Raw genomic sequence first — 23,307 nt, 5'->3', positions numbered from 1 at the left:
ACTAACCCCTCTGTGTCTCCAGGTGCCGATGGCGCGGGCCAGCATCCTGTGGCTGATGGGAGAGTACAGTGAGGACTAACCCCTCTGTGTCTCCAGGTGCCGATGGCGCGGGCCAGCATCCTGTGGCTGATGGGAGAGTACAGTGAGGACTAACCCCTCTGTGTCTCCAGGTGCCGATGGCGCGGGCCAGCATCCTGTGGCTGATGGGAGAGTACAGTGAGGACTAACCCCTCTGTGTCTCCAGGTGCCGATGGCGCGGGCCAGCATCCTGTGGCTAATGGGAGAGTACAGTGAGGACTAACCCCTCTGTGTCTCCAGGTGCCGATGGCGCGGGCCAGCATCCTGTGGCTGATGGGAGAGTACAGTGAGGACTAACCCCTCTGTGTCTCCAGGTGCCGATGGCGCGGGCCAGCATCCTGTGGCTAATGGGAGAGTACAGTGAGGACTAACCCCTCTGTGTCTCCAGGTGCCGATGGCGCGGGCCAGCATCCTGTGGCTGATGGGAGAGTACAGTGAGGACTAACCCCTCTGTGTCTCCAGGTGCCGATGGCGCGGGCCAGCATCCTGTGGCTGATGGGAGAGTACAGTGAGGACTAACCCCTCTGTGTCTCCAGGTGCCGATGGCGCGGGCCAGCATCCTGTGGCTAATGGGAGAGTACAGTGAGGACTAACCCCTCTGTGTCTCCAGGTGCCGATGGCGCGGGCCAGCATCCTGTGGCTGATGGGAGAGTACAGTGAGGACTAACCCCTCTGTGTCTCCAGGTGCCGATGGCGCGGGCCAGCATCCTGTGGCTAATGGGAGAGTATTGTGAGAGGGTCCCTAAGATCGCCCCTGACGTCCTCCGCAAGATGGCCAAGAGCTTCACCTCCGAGGAGGACATCGTCAAGCTCCAGACTGTTAACCTGGCTGCCAAACTCTACCTCACCAACTCCAAACAGGTAAAACATACCTACATACATAGTCTACGCTAAACTGTGCAGTAGCCTATAAGATGTTATTAAGCTGTTATTACCATGTCAATTCAGCTTATGATGACTTCCAGTTATTCTAGTTATTTGGCTACTTAGGCACTAGCTGCTAATATAGTTTCGCCAGTGTCTTTCCTAAGTATTCCGGTTTGGTTCAGCCTGCTGGGTCTAACAGAAGTCCTATACCATAACCTCAGAGCTAAATGCTTTGTTAAGAGCAGGCTTCAATGTAGCACATTCCTCCATCTCCCTGCCTCCCCTCGTATGAGAACTGAAGGCCCATTCTATCAGATGGGAAGCAATATGGCTGCCAAGCTCGGATTATGACCACACTGCAGACGCTGCTGCTGCCGCCTCAAATGAGCACATTATTACACCGGTATCCCCTGGTAATGTTTCAGAGAGGGGGTGGAGAGAGAGGTGTAATGTTTCCGTTCAGGTAGTAACTCTTGTTTTTATTCCTCTCTAAATAATATATGTTAGTGTAAGGAAAGCACTTCCCGTCTCAGACCATAAACCCACCTCATACAGCTAGTGAGGAGCAGTCTCAGCTGGAGAAGACGAGGAGAAGAGGGAACATTTAGTGTGATGCCCCAGAGCTGTGTGTTTTTTGTGTGTGTTTTCTCCTCATCTCCTTGAATAACTTCCCATATCCCTCCATCTTTCCCCTGCTCTTTTTCCTGCCCTGTCCCTTATATCTTTCTCTCTCCTACTTCACTCTCTCCAACCACATCTTCCCATCTCCCTTCCACCTCTCCTTCCCTCTCTCCAACCATATCTTCCCATCTCCCTTCCACCTCTCCTTCCCTCCATCCCCCCACTCTCCCTCCTTTCTTCCATCCAGACTAAGCTGTTGACCCAGTACATTCTGAACCTGGGGAAATATGACCAGAACTATGACATCAGAGACCGCACGCGATTCATCCGCCAGCTCATTGTGCCCAATGACAAGAACGGAGCGCTCAGCAAGTACGCCCACCGCATTCTGCTGGCGCCCAAACCAGCACCTGTCCTCGAGTCCGCCTACAAAGGTACCTTTTAAATAGCGCACTAGATAGGGAATTGTGTGGGTCTCTCTGAATGGCATTGGGGTCAGGGCTCTCTCTCTGACTCATATGAGATGGATGAATTACCTGGCTAATACTAACCTTTCTGAGATGCAGAGAACACACACATACACTTGACTTTAATCCAGATAAGAGACAGAAGCAGCCTCCTAAACATTATTATTCTGGAGTGGTCTCTGCGTCTGCTAGATGTTTATGGAAAACGTTAACCGCTCCTGTCATTCTTAATATTCACACTTTAACGCCTCTTTTTTCTCTCCATCTTTTTAGTTAGAGAAAGCCTGTTTTGAAGGCAGACCTCCCCAGGCACTTGACTGATTACACCTCCTATATTCACCATTAAAGAGGGAGAATCCTTTTAATCTGTTTGCCCGCTGCTGTGTATGTGCTACTGTGGTCTCCTGGACCCTTTATTAAACAGAGTTGTGTATGTGTTTATACAGTGACATTTCAGAGTGTTTAAGGCCATTTACTCTCTGTCCTGCATATTGAGAGAGCACTGCTGTGACATTGAGACCCCTGCCTCTCAACCCTTCTCCCCCCTCCAATGTTAATCATTGTTTCCTTATTTTCTCTTGCTCTCTCCCTAACTCTAATGTTTCTCCTTTGACACGTTTTCTCCTCTCTTTCTCCATCCCTCTTTCTCCTCTTTCTCCTCCCTCTATCTTGCCCTCTCCCCATCTTGTTCTTTTCTCCTCTCCCCTGTGTCCCCCTCTACCTCTCTTTACCTCTCTCTGTCAGACCGCGATCGTTACCAGTTGGGAACCCTGTCCCACACCATCAACACCAAAGCCAGTGGCTACCTGGAGCTCTCTGATTGGCCCGCCGTGGCTCCTGACCAATCAGTGAGGAATGTGGAGGTGATTGTGCCGGTAAAGATCCATCATTCTATCTTTCCTTCTACTGCTCACCTCACCCCGGCCCCACACCAAGGGTGGTCATGGTCAACTCTGTCACCCAAACTACAAATCTATTTTGCTACGTTTCAATATGTTTGCAGTTCTCCCAACTCTCCTCCCTTCTCTTACTTTACATCCTCTACTGTACCTCACTTCCTCTGATGTCACTTCCTGTTCTGTTGCTAGGTGAAGGAGTGGGCTCCATCTCTAGGGAAGACTGGGAAATCCAAGCCTGCCAAGTCATCAGATGACAAGTTCTACTCTGACTCTGGAGAGGAGGAGGAGGAGAAGGGATCAGGGAGCAGTAGCAGTGAGGATGGCAGTAGTAGTAGTAGTAGTGAAGGTGTGTGTCCACGTGTGTAACATAAAGTTCTCTTGTGAGTGTTTGCATTGCCAGTCCAATCCATTTTATCTGTAAGACTGCACATCTTACAAAATGAACGTGTGTGTCCAGAGTCAGGCAGCGATGCAGAGAGCCATGTCCAGAAGAACAGCAGTCAGAGCAGTGAGGAGTCAGACAAGTCCTCCAGCCAATCAGAGAAGAGTTCCATTGAATCTGACTCTGAAAAGAAGGAGAGGAAAACTAAGACCCCACTACAGAAGAAGACAGTCAAACCAACCGCCAAAGACGGGTACCACACTATCATGGAACATGCCCACTCCCCTGACTAGGTCCTTGGTTTGGAACCTATATGTATTGCTTGTCTATCATTTCTCTTCTTGCTGAATATCAATTGAGGTCTTACCTGTTTTATCGAAGGCTGAGCGTGATAATTAGTCAAGGTGTGTGTGTGTGTGTGTGCTCATACAACAGTGCAGCTGTCTGAAGTCATGGTCACAGTCAGCAACGTGATCAGTGCTTTGTGGCATCAATGTCATTCTCCATCTGTTCACTTTCTCTCTCTCTCACACACACACTCTCTCTGGTCATGTTGAAGACATACGATGACACCTACTGTACACACACGTTCAGAGCAGTTAGAATGTAGTTATTGTGAGCTCCATCAGCAGTGGTCCGGATTTACATGGCTGATAGATAATGACTGTGGATTGGTCATTTAGCTGCCTGGTGGTACCAATGAATGAGATCTGAGTCATTACTGCTGAATACACACACACGCACACGGTTACACACTGGCAAATTTTGTCCCTGACACGTTCTATTTCACTCACCCCAGCTTTCTTTCGCACACACACACACCCTACCTGCTCGCGCTGTATGACAGACCGGCAGCTGACCTTGTTCCCTCCATTAGAGTGTAATTAGAGCAGCTCACCCCAGTGATTTCACACACACACACACACACACAATCTCTCTCTCTCTCTCTCTCGCAAACACACACACCGACACACACAGTAATTATCCCAGCTCACCCCAGTGCTTCCACAACAAACCCAGCATAATGCCCTCATTACAGCCCAGTCATTCCAGGCAGGGCTTAATCAGGCCCACTCTGATTTATATCGCTTTTTCCTGTTCGAAACAAATGAAATCTGTAGGCCAAATTAATACTGGCTTCTCATCATCGGCCAAGTTAAAAAGCCAGTTACCGTCACAATTCTCCTCGTTAATTTAACAGCTGAAAATCCCAGGCAGCCCCAGTAAACACTCATTATCAGGACAAATTGAAGAGAGAGGGAGATGGAGGGGAGGGAGGGAGGAGGATAACTTTTTAGCCAAAGCGATATTAAATTAAGTGGGCGAACCAAAACAGATTGATCTAGGTTGTTCTGACAGAGTTTGAGTGTGAGCTCCAGCAGACTGCACTACGTGGTGCAGAATGGAAAGTGTTTGAATGGATAGATGCGTAACACTTTCCCCTTCGTATTGAAACTTAGTCATGTTTTTTATGTTTTGGTTATAGGAAACACAAGTTAATGTATTACAGTCTTCAGTTTAAGATATGTTAAAGGTGCCCAATTCCTTAGATTTCCTCATGGGAAATCATCTTTAAACACTCCTTTATCAGTTACAGATTGAAAAGTGTTGGAATGTGATTTGGAGGTTGAACTCTTACAACCTTTTGTGTTCTCTCTCCTCAACGTGTGTTCGTTGATGTGTGTGCGTGTTCCTGTGTCAGTGATTCGGATGAGAATGGGAACGTTGCTAAAGAAGCCAACAGTTCGTCTGCAGAAGAGAGCTCCTCTGATTCTGAATCAGACTCTGACACCCACACAGACTCTGACTCAGGCACCGAACACAAGAAGAAGACCAAGTCTAAAGCCAAACCCAAGGTGAGACAACCACTTGCTAGGTGTGTCCGTTCTAACATGCTTAACATCTAAGATACAGCTAGCCTTAACTCTCGAGTGTTCCTTAATCTGCAGTTGATTGAATTGAGGCCGTGGTCTGACTCTGAACAGATGGTCTGTTGACCTGTGTCCAATCTGAGCTGTTCGCCACACCGTAAATAAGAGAGTATGAACCAACCCTCTGTTCATCATGGTACAACAGAATACGTTGTGTTAGTGAGTGTGAACAGTGTCTTTGAAGAGCTACTGGAGGCAGAGAAATCACATTTTACACAGCGGGATATGATTTGGTCTGCTAATCTGTTTATTCTTGCTTTTTCTCTCACCTCATCCTTCCCTCCCTCTTTCGGATTCTCCCGCCCTCCTTCGGATTCTCCCGCCCTCTTTCGGATTCTCCCGCCCTCTTTCTGATTCTCTCTCTGTCTCTCTGATTCCCCCCTCTCTCTTTCTGATTCCCTCTCACCCTCTTTCTGATTCTCTGTCTGATTTATCCCTGGCTGCATTCCAAACACTTAACAGACACACCCTTTCCCCTCAGGCCTCAAATTAAGTGGGCACTTCTGATGACGTCTGACGAGTTTACACTTGCAGGGCAAGGGAGGAAGGAATTATTTTTAAATGGACTGCCCTTGCCCGGAAGTACATCAAATCAAATGTATTTATACATCGTACATCAGCTGATATCTCAAAGTGCTGTACAGAAACCCAGCCTAAAACCCCAGACAGCAAGCAATGCAGGTGTAGAAGCACAGTGGCTAGGAAAAACTCCCTAGAAAGTCCAAAACCTAGGAAGAAACCTAGAGAGGAACCAGGCTATGAGGGGTGGCCAGTCCTCTTCTGGCTGTGCTGGGTGGAGATTATAACAGAACATGGCCAAGATGTTCAAATGTTCATAAATGACCAGCATGGTCAAATAATAATAATAATCACAGGCAGAACAGTTGAAACTGGAGCAGCAGCACAGCCAGGTGTTCTGGGGACAGCAAGGAGTCATCATGCCAGGTAGTCCTGAGGCATGGTCCAAGGGCTCAGGTCCTCCGAGAGAGAGAAAGAGAGAATTAGAGAGAGCATACTTAAATTCACACAGGACACCGGATAAGACAGGAGAAGTACTCCAGATATAACAAACTGACCCTATCCCCCCGACACAAACCTACAGCAGCATAAATACTGGAGGCTGAGACAGGAGGGGTCAGGAGACACTGTTGCCCCATCCGATGATGCCCCCGGACAGGGCCAAACAGGAAGGATATAACCCCACCCACTTTGTCAAAGCACAGCCCCCACACCACTAGAGGGATATTTTCAACCACCAACTTACCATCCTGAGACAAGGCTGAGTATAGCCCACAAAGAGCTCCACCACGGCACAACCCAGGGGGGGCGCCAACCCAGACAGGAAGATCACATCACTGACTCAACCCACTCAAGTGACGCACCCCTCCCAGGGACGGCATGAAAGAGCACCAGTAAGCCAGTGACTCAGCCCCTGTAATAGGGTTAGAGGCAGAGAATCCCAGTGGAAAGAGGGGAACTGGCAGGCAGAGACAGCAAGGGCGGTTCGTTGCTCCAGAGCCTTTCTGTTCACCTTCACACTCCTGGGCCAGACTACACTAAATCATATGACCCACAGAAGAGATGAGTCTTCAGTAAAGACTTAAAGGTTGAGACAGAGTTTGCGTCTCTTACATGGTTAGGCAGACCATTCCATAAAAATGGAGCTCTATAGGAGAAAGCCCTGCCTCCAGCTGTTTGCTTAGAATTTCTAGGGACAATTAGGAGGCCTGCGTCTTGTGACCGTAGCGTACGTGTAGGTATGTACGGCAGGACCAAATCGGAGAGATAAGTAGGAGCAAGCCCATGTAATGCTTTGTAGGTTAGCAGTAAAACCTTGAAATCAGCCCTTGCCTTGACAGGAAGCCAGTGTAGGGAGGCCAGCACTGGAGTAATATGATCAAATCTTTTATTTAGCACGAACTGAAGTGTATTTAGTGCTTTATCCGGGTAGCTGGAAAGTAGTGCATTACAGTAGTCTTACCGAGAAGTAACAAAAGCATGGGTACATTTTTCTGCATCATTTTTGGACAGAAAGTTTCTGATTTTTGCAATGTTACGTAGATGGAAAAAAGCTGTCCTTGAAACAGTCTTGATATGTTCGTCAAAAGAGAGATCAGGGTCCAGAGTAACGCCGAGGTCCTTTACAGTTTTATTTGAGACGACTGTACAACCATTAAGATTAATTGTCAGATTCAACAGAAGATCTCTTTGTTTCTTTGGACCTAGAATGAACATCTCTGTTTTGTCCGAGTTTAAAAGTAGAACGTTTGCAGCTATCCACTTCCTTATGTCTGAAACACAGGCTTCTAGCTAGGGCAATTTTGGGGCTTCACCATGTTTCATTGAAATGTACAGCTGTGTATCATCCGCATAGCAGTGAAAGTTAACATATTTTTGAATGACATCCCCAAGAGGTAAAATATATAGTGAAAACAATAGTGGTCCTAAAACAGAACCTTGAGCAACACTGAAATTTACAGTTCATTTGTCAGAGGACAAACCATTCACAGAGACAAACTGATATCTTTCAGACAGATAAGATCTAAACCAGGCCAGAACTTGTCCGTGTAGACCAATTTGGGTTTCCAATCTCTCCAAAACAATGTGGTGATCGATGGTATCAAAAGCAGCACTAAGGTCTAGGAGCACGAGGACAGATCCAAAGCCTCGGTCTGATGCCATTAAAAGGTAATTTACCACCTTCACAAGTGCAGTCTCAGTGCTATAATGGGGTCTAAAACCAGACTGAAGCATTTCGTATACACTGTTTGTCTACAGGAAGGCAGTGAGTTGCTGCGCAACAGCCAATTCTAAAATTTTTGAGAGGAATGGAAGATTCAATATAGGCCGATAGTTTTTTATATTTTCTGTGTCAAAGTTTGGCTTTTTCAAGAGAGGCTTTATTACTGCCACTTTTAGTGAGTTTGGTACACATCCGGTGGTTGGAGAGCCGTTTATTATGTTCAACATATGAGGGCCAAGCACAGGAAGCAGCTCTTTCAGCAGTTTAGTTGGAATAGGGTCCAGTATGCAGCTTGAAGGTTTAGAGGCCATGATTATTTTCATCATTGTGTCAAGAGATATAGTACTAAAACACTTGAGTGTCTCTCTTGATCCTAGGTCCTGGCAGAGTTGTGCAGACTCAGGACAAATGAGCTTTGAAGGAATACGCCGATTTAAAGAGGAGTCCATAATTTGCTTTCTAATAATCATGATCTTTTCCTCAAAGAAGTTCATGAATTTATTACGGCTGACGTGAAAGCCATCCTCTCTTGGGGAATGCTGCTTTTTAGTTAGCTTTGCGACAGTATCAAAAAGGAATTTCGGATTGTTCTTTTCCTCAATTAAGTTGGGAAAAATAGGATGATCAAGCAGCAGCGAGGGCTCTTCGATACTGCACGGTACTGTCTTTCCAAGCTAGTCGGAAGACTTCCAGTTTGGTGTGGTGCCATTTCCATTCCAATTTTCTGGAAGCTTGCTTCAGAGCTCGGGTATTTTCTGTATACCAGGGAGCTTGTTTCTTATGAGAATTGGTTTTAGGGGTGCAACTGCATCTAGGGTATTGCGCAAGGTTAAATTGACTTCCTCAGTTAGGTGGTTAACTGATTTTTGTAGACAGAGGGAGTCTGGAAGGACATCAAGGAATCTTTGTGTTGTCTGTGAATTTATAGCACAACGTTTGATGTTCCTTGGTTGGGGTCTGAGCAGATTATTTGTTGCAATTGCAAATGTAATAAAATGGTGGTCCGATAGTCCAGGATTATGAGGAAAAACATTAAGATCCACAACATTTATTCCATGGGACAAAACTAGGTCCCGAGTATGACTGGGACAGTGAGTAGGTCCAGGGACATGTTGGACAAAACCCACTGAGTCGATGATGGCTCCGAAAGCCTTTTGGAGTGGGTCTGTGGACTTTTCCATGTGAATATTAAAGTCACCAAAAATGTGAATATTATCTGCTATAACTACAAGGTCCGATATGAATTCAGGGAACTCGATGAGGAACGCTGTATATGGCCCAGGAGGCCTGTAAACAGTAGCTATAAAAAGTGATTGAGTAGGCTGCATAGATTTTATGACTAGAAGCTCAAAGGACAAACAGCAAAAAAAAACAATTTTTGTAAATTGAAATTTGCTATCATGAATGTTAGTAACACCTCCGCCTTTGCGGGATGCATGGGGGATATATGGGCACTAGTGTAGCCAGGAGGTGAGGCCTCATTTAACACAGTAAATTCATCAGGCTTAAGCCATGTTTCAGTCAGGCCAATCACATCAAGATTGTGATTAGTTCATTGACTATAATTGCCTTTGAAGTAAGGGATCTAACATTAAGTAAACCTATTTTGAGATGTGAGGTATCACGATCTCTTTCAATAATGACAGGAATGGAGGTCTTTATCCTAGTGAGATTGCTAAGGCGAACACCGCCATGTTTAGTTTTGCCCAACCTTGGTCGAGGCACAAACACGGTCTCAATGGGGATAGCTGAGCTGACTACACTGACTGTGCTAGTGGCAGACTCCACGATGCTGGCAGGCTGTCTCACAGCCTGCTGCCTGACCTGCACCCTATTTCATTGTGGAGCTAGAGGAGTTAGAGCCCTGTCTATGTTGGTAGATAAGATGAGAGCATCCCTCCAGCTAGGATGGAGTCCGTCACTCCTCAGCAGGTCAGGCTTGGTCCTGTTTGTGGGTGAGTCCCAGAAAGAGGGCCAAATATCTACAAATTCTATCTTTTGGGAGGGGCAGAAAACAGTTTTCAACCAGCGATTGAGTTGTGAGACTCTGCTGTAGAGCTCAACACTCCCCCTAACTGGGAGGGGGCCAGAGACAATTACTCGATGCGACACATCTTTCTAGCTGATTTACACGCTGAAGTTATGTTGCGCTTGGTGACCTCTGACTGTTTCATCCTAACATCGTTGGTGCCGATGTGGATAACAATATCTCTACACTCGCCAGTTTTAGCTTGAACCAGCACCATCTTCAGATTTGCCTTAATGTCGGTAGCCCTGCCCCCTGGTAAACAGTGTATGATCGCTGGATGATTTGTTTTAAGTCTAATACTGCGGGTAATGGAGTTGCCAATGACTAGGGTTTTCAATTTGTCAGACAGAGCTAATGGTGGGAAGCTTTGGCGTCTTAGACCCCGTAACGGGAGAAGTTGAGACAAGAGAAGGCTCGGCCTCTGACTACGACTCCGACTCGTTGCTTAATGGGGAGAAATGGTTGAACGATTCAGTCGGCTGAATGAGCGATATCGGTTGAGCATTCCTACAGCATTTCCTTCCAGAAACCATGAGAAAGTTGTCCGGCTGCGGGGACTGTGTGAGGTGAATTATACTAACGTTACTATCTGTACTTACTGGTGGCACAGACGCTGTTTCATCCTTTCCTGTACTGAAATAACCCTTGCCTAACGATTGCGTCTGAAGCTGGGCTTGCAGCACAGCTATCCTTGCCGTAAGGCGATCATTTTCCTGTATATTATGAGTTCAGCGACTGCAATTAGAAGGCATCATGTTAATGTTACTACTTAGCTTCGGCTGTTGGACGTCCTGACGAACCACGTCCAGATAAAGCGTCCGGAGAGGAAAAGTTGAATGAAAAAAACATTTTGTGAGGGGAAAAACAAAATATAAACGGTAATTAAAAAGTAAAAACCGTAAAGTTGTCAGGTAGCAACGTAAGGTTGGTAACAAAACGCACAGCAACATGTAAACAAGTCTGCGAGTTGTGACCGGAAATGGTGTCCCATCATTGAATTGTTGAATTCAAAGGGCTATCATCCCGCGATGATTGTGTTTTCAGCTACCGGTAGCTTGTGGGTGCTTTATATGCGCTACAGTCAATTATGATTGCATGTCTACTTATATTAACTATATAATTATGAATATACGCCTACTGGATGATAGCTAGCAAATTAATTAGCTAACTAACGTTTGCCTGCCGAGCTGGAACTTCTGAAGAAGGAAAAACATTTATTTCTACAATTTCCAATAGCTAACCAAACAAAAACGTCCTATTTTATGAGACGTGTTTGTGCATTAGTAGCACAATTTCTAACTTATTTACATTAGTTTTTACTTACACTTGTATGTTGACTCCATATTGACATTGAGGTTTTAAGTTTTGTCTGACTTTTCTTAGCGGATGTGCAATCATCGCAAATTGAATTATGGGGTGTTTCAGGCCCCGACGTGAACATAATTGTACCCTCGCAAACTCTATCAAAAATAAGGGCTGAGGGGCTTACATTGCAAAGTTCCCTTGTTTGGCTAATCGTTTGGACTGATGGCCAAGATGGTGACGGGGATTCCCCCAAGGGCATAAGGCGAGGGTAAGTGGGGGAGGGTGTGTCTTTTATGCGTTTGAAACGCAGCCCCTCTCTCTTTCTGATTCTCTTTCTCTCTTTCTGATTCTCTCTCTCTGATTCTGCCCCTCTCTCTCTGATTCTGCCCCCCTCTCTCTCTCTGATTCTGCCCCCCCCTCTCTCTCTGATCCCCCCTCTCTCTCTCTGATCCCCCCTCTCTCTCTAAGATTCCCCCCCTCTCTCTCTAAGATTCCCCCCCTCTCTCTCTAAGATTCCCCCCCTCTCTCTCTAAGATTCCCCCTCTCTCTCTAAGATTCCCCCTCTCTCTCTAAGATTCCCCCTCTCTCTCTAAGATTCCCCCCTCTCTCTCTAAGATTCCCCCTCTCTCTCTAAGATTCCCCCTCTCTCTCTAAGATTCCCCCTCTCTCTCTAAGATTCCCCCTCTCTCTCTAAGATTCCCCCTCTCTCTCTAAGATTCCCCCTCTCTCTCTAAGATTCCCCCCCTCTCTCTCTAAGATTCCCCCTCTCTCTCTAAGATTCCCCCTCTCTTTCTGATTCTCTTTCTGATTCTCTCTTCCTGATTCTGCCCATCTCTCTTTCTGATTCCCCCATCTCTCTCTCTGATTCCGCCCCCTCTCTCTCTCTGATTCCCCCCCTCTCTCTCTGATTCCCCCCTCTCTCTCTGATTCCACCCCCTCTCTCTCTGATTCCCCCCTCTCTCTCTCTGATTCCCCCTCTCTCTCTGATTCCCCCTCTCTCTCTCTGATTCCCCCTCTCTCTCTGATTCCCCCTCTCTCTCTCTGATTCCCCCCCCCTCTCTCTCTCTGATTCCCCTCTCTCTCTCTGATTCCCCCTCTCTCTCTCTGATTCCCCCCCTCTCTCTCTCTGATTCCCCCCATCTCTCTCTCTGATTCCCCCTCTCTCTCTCTCTGATTCCCCCTCTCTCTCTCTGATTCCCCCTCTCTCTCTCTGATTCCCCCTCTCTCTCTGATTCCCCCCTCTCTCTCTCTGATTCCCCCTCTCTCTCTCTCGATTCCCCCTCTCTCTCTGATTCCCCCCTCTCTCTCTCTGATTCCCCCCTCTCTCTCTCTCTGATTCCCCCCTCTCTCTCTCTGATTCCCCCTCTCTCTCTCGGATTCCCCCCTCTCTCTCTCTCTGATTCCCCCTCTCTCTCTGATTCCCCCCCTCTCTCTCTCTGATTCCCCCCCTCTCTCTCTCTCTGATTCCCCCCCTCTCTCTCTCTCTGATTCCCCCTCTCTCTCTCTCTGATTCCCCCTCTCTCTCTCTCTGATTCCCCCCCTCTCTCTCTCTCTGATTCCCCCTCTCTCTCTCTCTGATTCCCCCTCTCTCTCTCTCTGATTCCCCCCTCTCTCTGATTCCCCCTCTGATTCCCCCCCTCTCTCTCTCTCTCTGATTCCCCCCCTCTCTCTCTCTCTGATTCCCCCCTCTCTCTCTCTGATTCCCCCCCTCTCTCTCTCTCTGATTCCCCCCCTCTCTCTCTCTGATTCCCCCCTCTCTCTCTCTGATTCCCCCTTTCTCTCTCTGATTCTCCCCCTCTCTCTTTCTGATTCTCTCTCTGACTCATTCCCCTCTCTCTCTCTCTGATTCCCCCCCTCTCTCTCTCTCTGATTCTCCCCTCTCTTTCTGATTCTCTCCCCCTCTCTTTCTGATTCTCTCCCCCTCTCTTTCTGATTCTCTCCCCCTCTCTTTCTGATTCTCTCCCCCTCTCTTTCTGATTCTCCCCCTCTCTCTCTGATTCTCCCCCTCTCTCTTTATGATTCTCTCTCTGATTCTCCCCTCCTTCTCTGACTCATTCCCCTCTCTCTGATTCTCCCCCTCTCTCTCTCTGATTCTCCCCCTCTCTCTCTCTGATTCTCCCCCTCTTTCTGATTCTCCCCCTCTCTGATACTCCCCTCTCTCTGATTCTCTGATTCTCTCTTTCTGATTCTCCCCCTCTCTTTCTGATTCTGCCCCTCTCTCTCTGATTCTGCCCCTCTCTCTCTCTGATTCTCCCCCTCTCTCTCTCTTATTCTCCCCCTCTCTCTCCCCTCTCTCTCTTATTCTCCCCCTCTCTCTCTCTGATTCTGCCCCTCTCTCTCTGATTCTGCCCCTCTCTCTCTGATTCTGCCCCTCTCTCTCTGATTCTGCCCCTCTCTCTCTCTGATTCTGCCCCTCTCTCTCTCTCTGATTCTCGCCCCTCTCTCTCTGATTCTCACCTCTCTCTCTCTGACTCATTCCCCTCTCTCTCTCTGACTCATTCCCCTCTCTCTCTGATTCTCCCCCTCTCTCTCTGATTCTCCCCCTCTCTTTCTGATTCTCTCTCTTTCTGATTCTCCCCCCCCCTCTCTCTCTCTCTGATTCTCCCCTCTCTCTGACTCATTCCCTCTCTCTCTCACTCTTCCCTCTCTCTCTCTCTGACTCATTCCCTCTCTCTTTCTGATTCTCCCCTCTCTCTCTCTGATTCTCTCTTTCTGATTCTCTCTCTCTCTGATTCTCCCCCCTCTCTCTCTCTCTCTCTCTGATTCTCCCTCTCTCTGATTCTCCCCCTCTCTCTCTCTCTGATTCTCCCCTCTCTCTCTCTCTGATTCTCCCCCTCTCCCTCTCTCTCTGATTCTCCCTCTCTCTGATTCTCCCCCTCTCTCTGATTCTCCCCCTCTTTCTGATTCTCCCCCTCTCTCTGATTCTCCCCCTTTTCTGATTCTCCCCCTCTCTGATTCTCCCCCTCTCTTTCTGATTCTCTCTCTGATTCTCCCCCTCTCTCTTTCTGATTCTCTCTCTGATTCTCCCCCTCTCTTTCTGATTCTCTCTCTGATTCTCCCTCTCTCTCTTTCTGATTCTCCTCTCTCTCTCTCTGATTCTCCCCCTTTCTGATTCTCTCTTTTCTGATTCTCCCCCCTCTCTCCTCTCTCTGATTCTCCCTCTCTCTCTGACTCATTCCCCTCTCTCTCTCTTCCCTTCTCTCTCTCTGACTCATTCCCCTCTCTGATTCTCCCCCTCTCTCTCTCTGATTCTCCCCCTCTCTCTTTCTGATTCTCTCTCTCTCTGATTCTCCCCCTCTTCTGATTCTCTCTCTGATTCTCCCCCTCTCTCTCTCTGATTCTCCCTCTCTCTCTGATTCTCCCCCTCTCTCTCTCTTCTGATTCTCCCTCTCTCTCTCTGATTCTCCCCCTCTCCCTCTCTCTCTGATTCTCCCCCTCTCTCTGATTCTCCCCTCTTTTCTGATTCTCCCCCTCTTTCTGATTCTCCCCCTCTCTCTGATTCTCCCCCTCTCTTTCTGATTCTCTCTCTGATTCTCCCCCTCTCTCTTTCTGATTCTCTCTCTGATTCTCCCCCTCTCTCTTTCTGATTCTCTCTCTGATTCTCCCTCTCTCTCTTTCTGATTCTCTCTCTTTCTGATTCTCCTCCTCTCTCTCTCTGATTCTCCCCTCTCTTTCTGATTCTCTCCCCCTCTCTTTCTGATTCTCCCACTCTCTCTCTGATTCTCCCCCTCTCTCTTTATGATTCTCTCTCTGATTCTCCCCTCCTTCTCTTACTCATTCCCCTCTCTCTCTGATTCCCCCTCTCTCTCTGATTCCCCCTCTCTCTCTGATTCCCCCCCTCTCTCTGATTCCCCCTCTCTCTCTGATTCCCCCTCTCTCTCTGATTCCCCCTCTCTCTGATTCCCCCTCTCTCTCTGATTTCCCCCTCTCTCTCTGATTCCCCCCTCTCTCTCTCTCTCTGATTCCCCTCTCTCTCTCTCTGATTCCCCCTCTCTCTCTCTGATTCCCCCCTCTCTCTCTCTGATTCCCCCCTCTCTCTCTCTGATTCCCCCCTCTCTCTCTCGATTCCCCCTCTCTCTCTCGGATTCCCCCTCTCTCTCTCGATTCCCCCTCTCTCTCTCTGATTCCCCCTCTCTCTCTCTGATTCCCCCCTCTCTCTCTGATTCCCCCTCTCTGATTCCCCCCCTCTCTCTCTCTCTGATTCCCCCCTCTCTCTCTGATTCCCCCTCTCTCTCTGATTCCCCCTCTCTCTCTCTCTGATTCCCCCTCTCTCTCTCTCTGATTCCCCCTCTCTCTCTCTCTCTGATTCCCCCCCTCTCTCTCTCTGATTCCCCCCCCCCCTCTCTCTGATTCTCCCCCTTTCTCTCTCTGATTCTCCCCCTCTCTCTTTCTGATTCTCTCTGACTCATTCCCCTCTCTCTTTATGATTCTCTCTCTGACTCATTCCCATCTCTCTCTGATTCTCCCCCTCTCTCTCTCTCTGATTCCCCCTCTCTCTCTCTCTCTGATTCCCCCCCTCTCTCTCTCTCTGATTCCCCCCTCTCTCTCTCTCTGATTCCCCCTCTCTCTCTCTCTGATTCCCCCCTCTCTCTCTGATTCCCCCCCTCTCTCTCTCTGATTCTCCCCCTTTCTCTCTCTGATTCTCCCCCTCTCACTTTCTGATTCTCTCTCTGACTCATTCCCCTCTCTATTTATGATTCTCTCTCTGACGCATTCCCCTCTCTCTTTATGATTCTCTCTCTGACTCATTCCCATCTCTCTCTGATTCTCCCCCTCTCTCTCTCTGATTCTCCCCTCTCTCTTTCTGATTCTCTCTCTTTCTGATTCTCCTCCTCTCTCTCTCTGATTCTCCCCCTCTCTTTCTGATTCTCTCCCCCTCTCTTTCTGATTCTCCCACTCTCTCTCTGATTCTCCCCCTCTCTCTTTATGATTCTCTCTCTGATTCTCCCCTCCTTCTCTGACTCATTCCCCTCTCTCTCTGATTCTCCCCCTCTCTCTCTGATTCTCCCCCTCTCTCTCTCTGATTCTCCCCCTTCTGATTCTCCCCCTCTCTGATACTCCCCTCTCTCTGATTCTCTCTCTCTGATTCTCTCTTTCTGATTCTCCCCCTCTCTTTCTGATTCTGCCCCTCTCTCTCTGATTCTGCCCCTCTCTCTCTCTGATTCTCCCCCTCTCTCTCTGATTCTCCCCCTCTCTCTCTTATTCTCCCCCTCTCTCTCTTATTCTCCCCCTCTCTCTCTCTGATTCTGCCCCTCTCTCTCTGATTCTGCCCCTCTCTCTCTGATTCTGCCCCTCTCTCTCTGATTCTGCCCCTCTCTCTCTCTGATTCTGCCCCTCTCTCTCTCTGATTCTCGCCCCTCTCTCTCTGATTCTCACCTCTCTCTCTCTGACTCATTCCCCTCTCTCTCTGACTCATTCCCCTCTCTCTCTGATTCTCCCCCTCTCTCTCTGATTCTCCCCCTCTCTTTCTGATTCTCTCTCTTTCTGATTCTCCCCCCCTCTCTCTCTCTCTCTGATTCTCCCCTCTCTCTCTGACTCATTCCCCTCTCTCTCTCACTCTTCCCCTCTCTCTCTCTCTGACTCATTCCCCTCTCTCTTTCTGATTCTCCCCCTCTCTCTCTCTGATTCTCCCCCTCTTTCTGATTCTCTCTCTCTCTGATTCTCCCCCTCTCTCTCTGATTCTCCCCCTCTCTCTCTCTCTCTGATTCTCCCCCTCTCTCTCTCTCTCTCTCTCTCTCTCTCTCTGATTCTCCCTCTCTCTCTCTCTCTCTCTCTGATTCTCCCCCTCTCTCTCTCTCTCTCTGATTCTCCCCCTCTCCCTCTCTCTCTGATTCTCCCCCTCTCTCTGATTCTCCCCCTCCCCCTCTCTCTGATTCTCCCCCTCTTTCTGATTCTCCCCCTCTCTCTGATTCTCCCCCTCTCTTTCTGATTCTCTCTCTGATTCTCCCCCTCTCTCTTTCTGATTCTCTCTCTGATTCTCCCCCTCTCTCTTTCTGATTCTCTCTCTGATTCTCCCTCTCTCTCTCTGATTCTCTCTCTTTCTGATTCTCCTCCTCTCTCTCTCTGATTCTCCCCCTCTCTTTCTGATTCTCTCCCCCTCTCTTTCTGATTCTCCCACTCTCTCTCTGATTCTCCCCCTCTCTCTTTATGATTCTCTCTCTGATTCTCCCCTCCTTCTCTGACTCATTCCCCTCTCTCTCTGATTCTCCCCCTCTCTCTCTGATTCTCCCCCTCTCTCTCTCTGATTCTCCCCCTCTCTCTGATTCTCTCTCTCTGATTCTCTCTTTCTGATTCTCCCCCTCTCTTTCTGATTCTGCCCCCCTCTCTTTCTGATACTCCCCTCTCTCTGATTCTCTCTCTCTGATTCTCTCTTTCTGATTTTCCCCCTCTCTCTCTGATTCTCGCCCCTCTCTCTCTGACTCATTCCCCTCTCTTTCTGACTCATTCCCCTCTCTCTCTGACTCATTCCCCTCTCTCTCTGACTCATTCCCCTCTCTCTCTGACTCATTCCCCTCTCTCTCTGATTCTCCCCCTCTCTTTCTGATTCTCTCTCTTTCTGATTCTCCCCTGATTCTCTCTCTCTCTGATTCTCCCCTGATTCTCCCCTTCTCTGATTCTCTCTCTCTCTGATTCTCCCCCTCTCTCTCTCTGATTCTCCCCTCTCTCTGATTCTCTCTCTCTCTGATTCTCCCCCTCTCTCTCTCTCTGATTCTCCCCTCTCTCTCTGATTCTCCCCCTCTCTCTCTCTGATTCTCCCCCTCTCTCTCTCTCTGATTCTCCCCCTCTCTCTCTCTTCTCCCTCTTCTCTCTCTCTCTCTCTCTCTGATTCTCCCCCTCTCTCTTTCTGATTCTCCCCCTCTCTCTGATTCTCCCCCTCTTTCTGATTCTCTCTCTCTCTGATTCTCCCCCTCTCTCTGATTCTCCCTCTCTCTCTTTCTGATTCTCTCTCTTTCTGATTCTCCCCCTCTCTCTCTCTGATTCTACCCGTCTTTCTGATTCTCTCTCTGATTCTCCCCCTCTCTCTTTCTGATTCTGCCCCTCTCTCTCTGACTCATTCCCCTCTCTCTCTGACTCATTCCCCTCTCTCTCTGATTCTCCCCCCCCCTCTCTCTCTGATTCTCCCCTCTCTTTCTGATTCTCTCTCTCTCTAATTCTCCCCCTCTCTTTCTGATTCTCTCTCTGATTCTATCTTTCTCTCTGATTCTACCCCTCTCTTTCTCTCTGATTCTACCCCTCTCTCTCTCTCTGATTCTACCCCTCTCTCTCTCTCTGATTCTATCCCTCTCTCTCTCTCTGATTCTACCCCTCTCTCTCTCTCTCTGATTCTACCCCTCTCTCTCTCTCTGATTCTACCCCCTGATCTTATTCTCCCCCTCTCTCTCTCTGATTCTACCCCTCTCTCTCTCTGATTCTGTCCCTCTCTCTCTCTGATTCTGCCCCTCTCTCTCTGATTCTGCCCCTCTCTCTCTGATTCTGCCCCTCTCTCTCTCTGATTCTACCCCTCTCTCTCTGATTCTGTCCCTCTCTCTCTCTGATTCTGCCCCTCTCGCTCTGATTCTGCCCCTCTCTCTCTGATTCTCGCCCCTCTCTCTCTGATTCTCGCCTCTCTCTTTCTGACTCATTCCCCTCTCTCTCTGACTCATTCCCCTCTCTCTCTGACTCATTCCCCTCTCTCTCTGACTCATTCCCCATTTTTACACACTTTGCTCCTACGACCTATGCATTATGCATCTCTCCGTCTTTTCTCTCCCTCTTTCTCTCTTCTCTTTTTCTCTCTCTCTCACTCCGCCTGTTAAGGGTTTCTTCTTTGCCACCAAGCATCTATCAGAGACGATCTGAGAAGATACGCCCTCTAACATCATTGTTTTTCACTATTATGCCTTCTGCGTACACTCCTCCATTTGTGGATCCCGCAGTAAGCAGAGTGGAATTTTATGGTTCTTTATGAGAAGTGAACAGGGCTGTGGTTGGTTAGGAGGGCATGGAGAGACAGAGAGGGCCTGTTGTATTGTATATGTGACGATGCACGTCCTAATATTCCGAGTCGCCCTTTGACGAGCCTGGCCTAGTAGTAGGAGGTAGAGTCAATGGAGTGTATCTATCGGTTGTGACACGACATGCCTCATGGCTGGCCCATGTAGATCATACAGACCCTCTAGATGTATATACACACAGCAGCCTGAGAAATAGAATAGAATTTTATGCACATAGCAGACGTGTTTTGGAATATCATGTTACTGCATTGTATAGACACTGTCAGTCAAATAGGGCAGTGTGTAGGCTACATTCCCACAAATACAAACAGACTTTACTTTAATATTCTGCCTGTCATCTCTCTTTCCCACTAGTTCTTCTTTCTCTTTCATCTATAGCCTTCATTCATCTGCCATTCATGTTGGAACATTTGCTAAAAAATACAACTTATGATATACTGTGCTGTACTTTGTCAAGTGTTTTTACTATAAATATGTTTGACAATCTGATACAGACCTGAGTGTCGACCATTAATTAATATTTTATCCAGCAGCTGTTCAAAGTCAGTCTAGGGACAGTATGTTTCTCATACATTCTGCTGGTCTTTTCTCCAGGTGGAGGTGACGTCAACGAAGGAGGTGTCTCTGTTGGATCTGGGTGACTGTGAGTTTTCTGTCTGTAAAACAGCATGTAGTTGGGAAAAGTACCACAAGATTTCCAGTTGGAATTCATCTCATAAGTGTTCTGTGTGTGTGTCCTGTAGTCACTCCTGCACCAGTGACCCAGCACAAGTCTTCTGTCCTCTCTCCTAGCCTTCTAGGAGACCTGGAGGGCCTGTCACTCTCCAATGTCTCCTCCACCATCCAGGTGAGAGTGTGTGTGGAGGGGGGGATACATTTTATTGCATTACAGCCTTATTCTAAAATTGATTAAATAAAACAATTTCCTCATCAATCTACACACAATACACCACAAAAAAAAAACATATTTACATAAGTATTCAGACCCTCTGCTATGAGACTCGAAATTGAGCTCAGGTGCACCCTGTTTCTACAACTTGATTGGAGTCCACCTGTGGAAAATTAAATTGATTGGACATGATTTGGAAAGGCACACACCTGTCTACACAAGGTCCCACAGTTGACAGTGCATGTCAAAGCAAAAACCAAGCCGTGAGGTCGAAAGGAATTGTCCATAGAGCTCCAAGACAGGATTGTGTCGAAGCACAGATCTGAGGAAGGGTAGCAAAGCATTTCTGCAGCGTTGAAGTTCCCCAAGAACACAGTGGCCTCCATCAATCTTAAATGGAAGAAGTTTGGAACCACCAAGACCTTTCCTGAGCTGGCCAAACTGAGCAATCGGGGGAGAAGGGCCTTGGTCAGGGAGGTGACGAAGAACCCGATGGTCAGTCTGACAGTCCAATGTAGAAAATAGTCAAATAAAGAACAACACTTGAATGAGTAGGTGTGTCCAAACTTTTGACTGATACTGCATTTATAAATAATCTCTCTTTCCTCCTTCTTGGACATTTATAAATAATATCCCTCTCCACTCATACAATTGCATTTCCTGTTTTACAGTCTTTCTGTTTTCCTCTCTCCATGTGCCCTGTTCATGCAACGCTCAGTGCCAACCTCCATCCACCTCCCTCTCGAACTGCCTCTCCACCTCCCTCTCTCCCTCTCTCTCTCTCCCTCTCTCTCCCTCTCTCTCTCCACCTCTCTCCCTCTCTCTCTCTCTCCACCTCTCTCTCTCAATTCAATTCAAGGGGCTTTATTGGTATGGGTAACATGTGTTAACAATGCCAAAGCAAGTAAGGTAGATAATATATAAAGTGAAATAAACAATAAAAATTAACAGTAGACATCACACACAGAAGTTTCAAAACAATAAAGACATTACAAATGTCATATTATATATATATATATATATATATATATATACAGTGTTTTTACAATGTACAAATGTTAAAGGACACAAGATAAAATAAATAAGCATAGATATGGGTTGTATTTACAATGGTGCGTGTTCTTCACTGGTTGCCCTTTTCTCGTGGCAACAGGTCACAAATCTTGCTGCTCTGATGGCACACTGTGGAATTTCACCCAGTAGATATGGGAGTTTTTCAAAATTGGATTTGTTTTCGAATTCTTTGTGGATCTGTGTAATCTGAGGGAAATATGTCTCTCTAATATGGTCATACATTCGGCAGGGTAGCCTAGTGGTTAGAGCGTTGGACTAGTAACCGGAAGGTTGCGAGTTCAAACCCCCGAGCTAACAAGGTACAAATCTGTCGTTCTGCCCCTGAACAGGCAGTTAACCCATTGTTCCCAGGCCGTCATTGAAAATAAGAATTTGTTCTTAACTGACTTGCCTGGTTAAATAAAGGTAAAAAAAAAATTTTAAAAAAAGGAAGTACAGCTCAGTTTCCACCTCATTTTGTGGGCAGTGAGCACATAGCCTGTCTTCTCTTGAGAGCCATGTCTGCCTACGGCGGCCTTTCTCAATAGCAAGGCTATGCTCGCTGAGTCTGTACATAGTCAAAGCTTTCCTTAATTTTGGGTCAGTCACAGTGGTCAGGTATTCTGCCGCTGTGTACTCTGTGTAGGGCCAAATAGCATTCTAGTTTGCTCTGTCTTTTTGTTAATTCTTTCCAATGTGTCAAGTAATTATCTTTTTGTTTTCTCATGATTTGGTTGGGTCTAATTGTGCCGCTGTCATGGGGCTCTGTAGGGTGTGTTTGTGAACAGAGCCTCAGGACCAGCTTGCTTAGGGGACTCTTCTCCAGGTTCATCTCTCTGTAGGTGATGGCTTTGTTGTGGAAGGTTTGGGAATCACTTCCTTTTAGGTGGTTATAGAATTTAACAGCTCTTTTCTGGATTTTGATAATTAGTGGGTATCGGCCTAATTCTGCTCTGCGTGCATTATTTGGTGTTCTACGTTGTACACGGAGGATATTTTTGCAGAATTCTGCGTGCAGAGTCTCAATTTGGTGTTTGTCACATTTTGTGAAGTCTTGGTTGGTGAGCGGACCCCAGACCTCACAACCATAAAGGGCAATGGGCTCTATGACTGATTCAAGTATTTTTAGCCAAATCCTAATTGGTATGTTGAAATTTATGTTCCTTTTGATGGCATAGAATGCCCTTCTTGCCTTGTCTCTCAGATTGTTCACAGCTTTGTGGAAGTTACCTGTGGCGCTGATGTTTAGGCCAAGGTATGTATAGTTTTTTGTGTGCTCTAGGGCAACAGTGTCTAGATGGAATTTGTATTTGTGGTCCTGGTGACTGGACCTTTTTTGGAACACCATTATTTTGGTCTTACTGAGATTTACTGTCAGGGCCCAGGTCTGACAGAATCTGTGCATAAGATCTAGGTGCTGCTGTAGGCCCTCCTTGGTTGGTGACAGAAGCACCAGATCATCAGCAAACAGCAGACATTTGACTTCAGAGATTCTAGGAGGGTGAGGCCGGGTGCTGCAGACTTTTCTAGTGCCCGCGCCAGTTCGTTGATATATATGTTGAAGAGGGTGGGGCTTAAGCTGCATCCCTGTCTAACCCCACGACCCTGTGTGAAGAAATTTGTGTGTTTTTTGCCAATTTTAACCGCACTCTTGTTGTTTGTGTACATTGATTTTATGATGTCGTATGTTTTACCCCCAACACCACTTTCCATCAGTTTGTATAGCAGACCCTCATGCCAAATTGAGTCGAAGGCTTTTTTGAAATCAACAAAGCATGAGAAGACTTTGCCTTTGTTTTGGTTTGTTTGGTTGTCAATTAGGGTGTCCAAGGTGAATACATGGTCTGTTGTATGGTAATTTGGTAAAAAGCCAATTTGACATTTGCTCAGTACATTGTTTTCATTGAGGAAGTGTACGAGTCTGCTGTTAATGATAATGCAGAGGATTTTCCCAAGGTTACTGTTAACGCATATTCCAGGGTAGTTATTGGGGTCAAATTTGTCTCCATTTTTGTGGATTGGGGTGATCAGTCCTTGGTTCCAAATATT

The 23,307-nt window shown here is 47.3% G+C and overlaps 1 protein-coding gene across 4 annotated transcripts in view; it reads left to right on the top strand.

The window, feature by feature from the left end:
* Positions 1 to 23,307, top strand: part of LOC135518094 (AP-3 complex subunit beta-1-like) — a 100,875-nt gene that overhangs the window by 43,021 nt on the left and 34,547 nt on the right. For all 4 annotated transcript variants that reach the window (XM_064942981.1, XM_064942982.1, XM_064942980.1 and 1 more), the window contains exons 15-22: positions 763 to 939; positions 1,814 to 2,000; positions 2,778 to 2,908; positions 3,122 to 3,278; positions 3,390 to 3,567; positions 5,017 to 5,170; positions 19,911 to 19,959; positions 20,060 to 20,163. In XM_064942981.1, the coding sequence (XP_064799053.1) occupies positions 763 to 939; positions 1,814 to 2,000; positions 2,778 to 2,908; positions 3,122 to 3,278; positions 3,390 to 3,567; positions 5,017 to 5,170; positions 19,911 to 19,959; positions 20,060 to 20,163 (1,137 nt within the window). The remainder of the gene's footprint in view (positions 1 to 762; positions 940 to 1,813; positions 2,001 to 2,777; positions 2,909 to 3,121; positions 3,279 to 3,389; positions 3,568 to 5,016; positions 5,171 to 19,910; positions 19,960 to 20,059; positions 20,164 to 23,307) is intronic.

This window comes from Oncorhynchus masou, chromosome 28 (assembly GCF_036934945.1).
Source record: "Oncorhynchus masou masou isolate Uvic2021 chromosome 28, UVic_Omas_1.1, whole genome shotgun sequence".
NCBI lineage: Eukaryota > Metazoa > Chordata > Actinopteri > Salmoniformes > Salmonidae > Oncorhynchus > Oncorhynchus masou.
This window is presented reverse-complemented; position numbering and strand designations above follow the sequence as displayed.